Source organism: Prunus persica, chromosome G6 (assembly GCF_000346465.2).
Source record: "Prunus persica cultivar Lovell chromosome G6, Prunus_persica_NCBIv2, whole genome shotgun sequence".
In the NCBI taxonomy this organism is placed as follows: domain Eukaryota; kingdom Viridiplantae; phylum Streptophyta; class Magnoliopsida; order Rosales; family Rosaceae; genus Prunus; species Prunus persica.
The window spans coordinates 23,772,612-23,781,600 of NC_034014.1; the positions used below are offsets into that span (position 1 = coordinate 23,772,612).

General features: G+C 39.9%; 2 protein-coding genes across 2 annotated transcripts; one reads left to right on the top strand and one right to left on the bottom strand.

Annotated features, from left to right (window-relative positions):
- Positions 1,286-4,459, top strand: LOC18773866 (probable E3 ubiquitin-protein ligase LOG2). The gene is made up of 3 exons (XM_020566127.1): positions 1,286-1,992; positions 3,354-3,846; positions 4,047-4,459. Exons 1-3 carry the CDS (start codon positions 1,505-1,507, stop codon positions 4,161-4,163), a joined length of 1,098 nt encoding a protein of 365 aa, XP_020421716.1. The 5' UTR covers positions 1,286-1,504; the 3' UTR covers positions 4,164-4,459.
- Positions 5,615-7,644, bottom strand: LOC18772429. The gene is made up of 2 exons (XM_020566038.1): positions 7,541-7,644; positions 5,615-7,359 (listed from the first exon to the last, which is right to left on the bottom strand). Exon 2 carries the CDS (start codon positions 7,342-7,344, stop codon positions 5,905-5,907), a length of 1,440 nt encoding a protein of 479 aa, XP_020421627.1. The 5' UTR covers positions 7,345-7,359; positions 7,541-7,644; the 3' UTR covers positions 5,615-5,904.

Below are 8,989 nucleotides of genomic sequence, written 5' to 3' on the forward strand. Positions count from 1 at the left end.
TTATTATTTTGATGTAAAACTTTAACTTGGTTGACGACAACGATATTCATGGGAGTGATTTTTTTTATTTATGATTTTGTATGTATTGAAATATGTTATAAAATCACATAAAGATTATGTATGCATAATAATACATAATTCATGACATGGGGAGATAAGGGGCATGCATCACTCAAAATATCTCTTGTGGGGTGGGGGTGTCAACACACTTGGACTGCCCAGTTGCTTGTAAAGTGGGAACCACATTCCCCTTTGTCTAAAAAAGATAAAAATTTGTATGTTACGGAATAACATTGTTTTGTTTTTTCTAAGTAATCACGTTTTACTATGATGCGTGATAATGATTTCATATGATTAGATTTGGGTAGTAAAATAGTGTTATCCTCATGACATATACAAGTTCTTTTGGATCACAAATGCATCATTTCTCCTAATTTATTTATAAAGACATAATTTTCTGTGAAATTTTCAATTCTTATCAAGAGAAAAAGATGTCATTGAATATCAATATGATAGTAATTTTCATTTTATGCCCATCTCCAATGCAAACAAATTGACATCATCATTCACTGCCTCGATATGAATAGCAACTTGGCAACCAAAATCAGGCATATCATGAATCATGAGTCACATGCCCAAGCAAGCCAACTTGTATTCTTCTTCCTCAAGACAATTGCATACATGCATGCATGGTATGAATATGATGCTAGCTTCAACATGCGCAGATATAACATATATATGTCAAGTACACAGTTAGAACTTGTCCTTGCAAAATCAACTTACATTACATATTCCGAAGAACTCCGGGCAACGGGAGACTTATGCGAACACTCGCCCAGAGCGTTAAGGTTGGAGTCACTCGACACTCCCTCTCCATGCATGATGCACGAGAACAGATACAAATTAAGCTCGTGAATAGAGTTTATTCTGGCAATTACAACCTCTTTCATGTACTTAATCTTATCTTCTTTCTTCTTGGTCTGAGGAATTCATGTGTAATCTAATAAAGTTGATACACACACAGATTAGAAAAAGGAAAAAGCTGTTAGCTTTAGCTGTGGAGCATAAACTCTTTCTGGTCTCAATTTCCATCATCTCATATGGAATTATGGATGGTGTTTTGGGTGGAGCTTTACGCAACCCATTCCACCCAATCTCCACCCACCCATTATTATTACATAACTCTACAAGATTCCTCTCTCTCTCTCTCTCTCTCTTATTTATTTATTTATATTTTAAGTCCCTTTCCTATATATTATTATTAGTTTTTTATTTATTTTTTTAAATTTTTGTACTCCTCTGTTAGTATCCAAATTTCTCTTTCACTTGGAACAGCACACGAACAGAAAAACAAAAACAAAGTTCCAATCTTTCACATCTTCTCTGAGCAAAAAAAAAAAAAATTTCTTTCACATCTTCTAAATCTGTCTGGTAACACAACATAAGGTTTTCAGGCTGAATTTGTTTGCTTCCCGAGAAAAATTTCAACACCACCAAACCCAACATGGGAAACAGCGGCAGCAGAAGCAACGGCGCCCGCCGGCGACATGGGGCCCGCCAAAACCATCCGTCTCCGCCGCCTCCCGCGCCACCTCAGCCCGAAATCTCTCCAAACCGATACGTATTCGCCGCGGCTACCCCGTATCCGACTCAGTACCAGAACCATAATCCGAACCCGAACCCGAACCCGCCACAGTACTACCCGGGCTACTACCCGCCGCCGCCTATGCCGATGCCTTTGCCTGCTCCGTACGATCATCACCACCGTGTGCCCCACCCGCATATGGACCCGGCCCATCCAAATTGGGCCGGGGGCCGGTACCGGTGCGGTCCTGTAATGCAGGCTCCGACGCCGTATGTCGAGCATCAGAAGGCGGTTACTATAAGGAACGATGTGAATCTGAAGAAGGAATCTCTCAAGGTCGAGCCCGATGAGGAAAACCCTGGAAGCGTCCTTGTCTCTTTTACTTTTGATGCCACGGTTGCTGGGAGGTATCATATGAAGCTTAAAGCTTTTGTCTTGAACTTGAAGTTTGCTTTTTCACTAACTTCTGTTTTGTTTCTGCATTAAATGCCTAATTGGGGGCTGATATTTGGTTTTATGTGGGATTAGCTTAATTGGGCTTTATTGTTATTGGTTTGGTTGTTTTTATTTTGTTGTGTTAGCTTGGACTGGTAGAATGTGGAGATTGAACTTGTAGGATTGAGACAGTTTGGAAAAGTAGCAGTTTATTGGATAGTAGATTACTAGTTATGGAAGTTTGGAAGACAATTTTGATGAGAATCCAAGTGTTATTGAAAAGCATATAACTTTCATCACCATTCTGAAGTGATGATTGCCATTCTAGCTTGATCCATTTGTATTGCTTCTGAAGAAGGCAAGATGGATAGGTTAACAGGATGGATAGGTGACTTGATGGTGTGTACCAATGATTGATTTTGTTGGTTTTTCAGTTCTAATTGTTTCCAAAAGCTTAAGCTGTTAGGATGCGAGCCATTTTTTTTTTTATAAATATTCTAACACTCTCCCTAACATGTGGACCTTTCCCTACCCCTAAAGATCCAAATGGATGAATTTTAACATAAATTCTTATCTTTCAGTTTTCAGGATTTGAATCATATTCTATGATACTAAGATAAATGTTGTTGGTTTACCAAGGTTTTTGGAACTGTGGCAAACCAACAATATGTATCAAGTGACCTTCAGTCATCTATGATCTCAGTGATGATTATAGTATATAAAATAGGTAAAATTGCCTCGGGGAACATTTACTGAAGTGAAAGGGCATAAGTGTCTAGAAAATTCATATGGGATAAGAGCGTGATTGGTGACAATGAGTTGTTTGCTTTTCTCAGTATTATCTTTTAGCAATAAGGATTTGTGGAACTCGTTTATAACTGGTGAATAGGGATTAATGAGGGTGTTTACCTCAGAAATGTCGATTGGGAAATATAAGATGATGATGTGAGGACTTTAGGTTTCTATATGGTTTTGGTGGTGTTGAGATATAAGAAATTGTTCTCATATATGTGGCCATCTAATCTTTCAGCTCGGTATATTCTTTTGGTACTTAAATTCCACAGCCTAGTATATTTCCCTTGTTTGAGGTACACAAGGAATGATACTTTATGCATCACAGATCATACTCAAATACCATGCTGTGATGACATTTCCATGTGGAATTGTAGTAGTGGTATCTTTTTTTGGCCAAGGTGTTGATAACTCATTTGATTTACATGCATAACTGTTGGAGGACAAGGCTTTATTAAGAAGATCCATAAATTTTTATGTTCTTTAACATTATCTGATCATCTGGTTATTTTTAATCTTAATATATGGCTCTGTGAAACAGCATCACCATTATCTTCTTTGCGAAAGAAAGTGAGGACTGTAACCTGACACCAACAAAGTCTAACCTTCCACCTGTGACGGTACATTTTCAACAAGGTCTCGGCCAGAAGTTCAGACAGCCCTCTGGAACTGGAATTAATTTCTCAATGTTTGAGGAGACAGAATTACTGAAAGTAACGGACTTGGATATCTATCCCATAGCTGTAAAGGCAGAGGCATCCTCACCTAACCAGGATGGGTCAGAGGGAAACCCTGTATCTGTGACAACGAACTCCCAGATAACTCAGGCCATATTTGAGAGGGAGAAAGGTGAATTCCAGGTGAGGGTTGTCAAGCAGATTCTTTGGGTGAATGGGATGAGGTATGAACTACAGGAGATATATGGCATTGGTAATTCAGTTGAGGGTGACTTGGACGGGAATGACCCAGGAAAAGAATGTGTCATTTGCCTGTCTGAACCACGGGACACAACTGTTCTTCCATGCAGACACATGGTAATCATACTTCCCTGTTCTTCTTTTCAAAGTTTGTCACAATTGCAAATGGAATGAGCTGAGGATCTTTGTAGGTTTTAAAAGGTTACATTAACGTGCTTCCATCGAGTTATCATCTTGACAAACTAATGAAATTCACTCAACATGAATAAGAAATTCTTCTTGGCTGATTATTGGTTGGATTTTCTTTCTTGCTGCAGTGCATGTGCAGTGGGTGTGCCAAGGTTTTGAGATTCCAGACAAACCGTTGCCCAATTTGCCGACAACCAGTTGAGAGGCTTTTGGAGATAAAGGTCAACAATGGTCTGGAGGAATGAGAGGATGTGTTCTGCCACTAGCATTATGTATGGTTAATGGCACCCTCCTTCCACACCCCCTCCTTTCTTCCTCCTCATTTATTTTTCAAGAATCAAAAAGGCAAGTTATATGCTGTATGAAGTGTCAAGTGGCAATGCTTCATAAATATACATGTTCTACATTTGGTTTGCTTCTACTGTTGTAATTATTTCTTTCAAGAAAGGTTAATGTAGATAATCATTTGCAGTATTTGGCACAAATTTTCCAGTTCCAACTGGGCAAAGAGAAGTATAAGACCTAGTTTTTTTCTTGTCCATTTTACTTTTTTGGGGGGTCTGAAGTGAGTTTGTCTTATCACATTTTTGTAGTTTCCACAGGTGAGCAGGTAACTTGAGGCTTCTATGCTTTAAGGTAAGGTGAAATTACTAAATCAGGCACTTGCCACTGACGGCAAAACAGCTTAATCACAATTTAGCAAAAGTCGAAGAGAGGTTTCATTATCAACTTTTTGTGGCCATATATGAATCAGTGAACTTAATGGCGCTAAATAATTGCTACTAATGACAACAATTTAGTGCGGTAGATCGTCTATCACTATCATTATTTTATATCAGCAAACATGGATGGATGTGTTAAGTCTCTTAAAGCTGCCATGGTCCCTTTTTTTTCAAAGGTCGTCTCCAAGTGTGCATTTTCAAGTAGATTGTGATTGGCTTTCAAGAGGTGTGATTTTGGTCTCCTAGTTTTCGCTAAGTTTCATTTTGATCGTTGTGGTTTCAATTAAATGACTTAATTTTGTCCATTTCTTCAACATAATTAGCCTGCTTGCGAAATAGGAGAGGGTAAATTGGCCTTTTGGGAGGTATAAAAACGCCACCCACACACATGCTAATTCCGTTGAAATAGTGGCTGAGTTAAGCCATTTTCCTCACATTGCAACAATCAGTAAACTACAGAGGTTAAATCGCGACAATTGAAACTATATGGAACAAAGTGAAACTTCACTTGAAACTATAATCAAGCTTATGTGCAGTTTTGGTTCTACATTTTATGTACAGTTTATGTTAGTCTACTTCTTTCTAACGGTAAAATGGGTGTATCACTTTCTAGTGTTGATTGTAGCCAGTGAAGTCGCTGATTGTTTCAATCCTCGAGCAGTTGTAAGCCCTGAAATAATGCCAACAAAGTGGTCATACTTAAGCCAGGGTGAGCACAAAGGCGAGGGCCAAAAAACAAAGCAAAGAAACTTTGCATTCATTTGCAGGGTAAAAACATGAAGCTCATAACAAAGTCCATCACCACGCTGTGCTTACGGCATAAACAAATAATTATAAGAAGATAAACAGGAGATTGAATCAGATTAAGGGTTAAGTCTTCCTTCCACCACTTTAAGCATATCAAGTTCTTCGGCGGCGGGGCCTAGAAAGCATTTCTAAACGAGTTTTCAAGAACAAGAATCAAAGGCAAATCATATAAAACACACATAGAACATACGATTAATAAGTTACCAAGTTGGAAAGCTCAAATGGCCAACCAATCATGAAGCAACAACTTGGATGTTTTTCATCCTACACAAAGTACTTAAACAGTACACACCACACAAGATAACAATGGTTGTTTATTTTAACCTAAGTGCCCAACCATTAAAGCAACTTTTGATGTAGGGACTATTAATGTCCCCCACATCCTACATGGTAACTTACCGAGTTCAACAACAACATAACACAACAGCACGGTTGAAACATGATCAAACCCAACAGATCACAGAACATCAACAGGGTTGCCGTCTCCCCACCACTGATGGACAAAGACACCACTGCTACGGAGGCTTCCGAAGATGTCCATGCAGTCCACCGGCATTGCACCTCCTGCATCAACACTGCCGGAGCAATGAAGAAACAGCTCGTCTACAAAGCATATGGCTCCACTTTCAAACAGCTCCGTGAGGAACTTCAGTTCTACATTCCCTGCATTCATCTTTAGGACCACGAAATCTGCAAACTGCACTGTTTCCTTAAACCAGGCATGGAAATCAAACCCTTCATCTCCCACATATGGCTCTGTTTCTCCATCAGTTGTAACATTGACTTGAGCCTTAATTCCAGCCAGCCCTGGATGATAAACAAAGGTGATTCCTGGCTTTTTGACATAGGACAATAGAACAGAAGTGTTGTGGTCAACAAAATAAGTATGGAAAGCTTTGCGTTCGACGGGATAAGAGGGCAGGAACCAATTTTTAGCATTTGAGTTCAGGTGCTCCGCTGCCCCAATATCAACATAGACCAAGCGCTTCTTTGAGGAAAGATCAACAATATTAGGCAAATAATTGAACTTCTTTCCATAATCGACTGGCTTTTCCTTCACAAGAGGCTCCATTTTCCCAATGAAAGGTCGATTGTTTGTGAGAGATTGGCAGTCAGCCGGAAGGCGATACTTCTCAAAAAGCCCTGCATTTTCATAATTTTTCTTGAACACAACCAAAGTGAAGTTACCGATGTGGTTAACATGCACAACGCTGGAACTTTTCAATAACGAAGAAATTGGGGTGGCAGACCTAATCAAGCTATTCGGGGCGGAAATGCTGCTACCCACAAGTATTGCCCCAATCCCACCAGGGCTAAGTACACGCTCGATCTCGAGCACAAGAAGCGCAGGGACAGAAACCTTATCTAGATCCCTGGAGAGCACAAAATCAAAAGATTTGTCCTCATAGTCAATTTCGTAAACGAACTGTTTGCGCTTGAGTGAGAAGAACCGGCGTTCATAAACACCACGAGCATTGGGGAAACCCAAATCTTGCAACGCCAACACGGTTGAGGCGGAGCCTTCTCCAATACAGAGAGCTTTTGTACCATAATTCAATAACTGCTTGCCCATAAGCTCTCTGACCACACTGACAGTCAAGTTCACATCTTGCATGCACCGGTCCGAATCAAAAGAGCCCCAAAAGGGATTCAGGTAACGACTCTGAAAGTTGAACTTTCCCGGGGCCAAGTCGACATGGGTATGGCCCATTTCGGAGGCGCAGTCACCCGGATTCACAAAAGTGAACATTGTTATATAGGGTCCTGACAAAATGTGAATCAAGGGTATAACGGACATGGCAGCGGCGATAAAGAAAGCGCGGAAAAACACACGCCTGGCCAAAGACCCATGAAGGATCTGCGATTTCAGAGCCTTTAAATCCATCATTGTCTTCATTTTGAAAATTCGGCTCTGAAACATACGGCCCAAATCGTAACGCAAGCAAATGGGGTTTCTCGATCAAAGATCGGTTCTTTGATCAAAAAGAGTAAAGTTGGGAACTTTGTTTAATTGGTAAAGAATTCTATAAGAAAACTTTGCGAGGGGAAAAAGCCAAACACAGAATGAGAGAGTAGATTAGCGAGTGCAAAACCTGGAGGAGGTGTGATTCCCACCCACGAGGAGCCCCATCGTTTTTTGAATTACTAGCCACACCCTCTTTGAAACTTTTGCTGGCTTCGTATCGTACCAGACCCAATCCATATTTGCTGAAATTGAAACCCTACATTACATGGCGGAGGAGAGTGGCATCAATTATGGTGAATTTTGGGAGCCGATTCAGAAACCCTAGAATCCAATTGAAAATTCTGGATATCCAAGTTGGGGATTTTAGGGCTACTGGGAGCTTTTTTTTGAGTGAAGTGAAGCAGAAGATAAGATCTGGTTTAATATAATAAAAGAAAACACTCTGCAAGTAGCCCAACATGGACAGCGATAAGGGCACCGACGAAAGAGGAGACACGTGTCGACACCAGGAAGCTTCTCAACTCCAGCTAATCTTTTACCGGGGGTCCAACTGTAAAAAGCGCCAATAATTATAATGATGAACCAAGTTATCGTTACCGCCAGTCACCCAGGAGAGAGAGTGGAAAATCGAGGCCGTTGGTTGGTGTGGGACCGACAGATAGAGCAACGGCTCGATATTCGGAATCTAATAAGTATCAGAAGATAATATTTAAAAAATGATGGAGCAACGTGGCTGATTTGGCGTTACTGTAGATCTGACAGAAGCGTGTGGTCCCCACTGGGAACTGTTTCATTGCAAATGAAGATTTGAGATTGATAGGCAGTGCCGCAGTGGTTTTGGTGATGTTTTTAAGACTGTTGGCTGAAATCGCTCGGTTGGAGAAATTGGTAAGTGTGGGTGAAGAGTCCCTCTTGCCACGTGGGCAGGACTGATGGGATTATGACGTGGAAGCCGTACAATCAGTAGACGTCGGATAATCCATCTAGTTGAATTCAGGATTAGTGTGTTGATTGGCCATAATCTGTGGTTCGCAGTATTGATTTGACTCTTTTCATTTAATGGTCCTCTTAATTATCAACTCAAGTTCAACTTGTTTAATTAATTAGTTTTCATTATTCCCGAACCAAATTTTCACTCATGCACCTCTCTCATAATAAAAGAAATCGTGTTCCTATTCCAATGACCGTTGTTAGTCAATTTCGTTAGTGAGAGATTTCTCATACACACATAACTATAATATCATGAGGATTCGAATACGAGACTTTTAATATGCAAGTCACGACCTTTTTTCATTGGATTAGACCCTATTGGCGACTATGTCAAATTTTTAATTGAACTTATAAATAGAGAATTGTTGCAATTACGCCTATAAATAGAGAATATAAATACATATTAAGAAATGGAGAGGAAATAGATTATGTGCGGTTGACGCTAATCCAATCCAATATTTTCAAGTTGTATCATTGCGTTGTTGATTTTATAATTGTCTTTATAGAGTTTTAAGTGATATGTATAATGTATGCCATAACCTCGTAGGCTCGTACCCAAAAAAATAAATTATTGAAAACGTATCAT

Coding starts and splice junctions, on each gene's coding strand:
- LOC18773866 (XM_020566127.1), top strand. CDS start 1,505: ATGGGAAACAGCGGCAGCAGAAGCAACGGCGCCCGCCGGCGACATGGG. Junction 1,993..3,353: donor GATGCCACGGTTGCTGGGAG/GTATCATATGAA, acceptor TCTGTGAAACAG/CATCACCATTATCTTCTTTG. Junction 3,847..4,046: donor TTCTTCCATGCAGACACATG/GTAATCATACTT, acceptor TTCTTGCTGCAG/TGCATGTGCAGTGGGTGTGC.
- LOC18772429 (XM_020566038.1), bottom strand. CDS start 7,344: ATGAAGACAATGATGGATTTAAAGGCTCTGAAATCGCAGATCCTTCAT.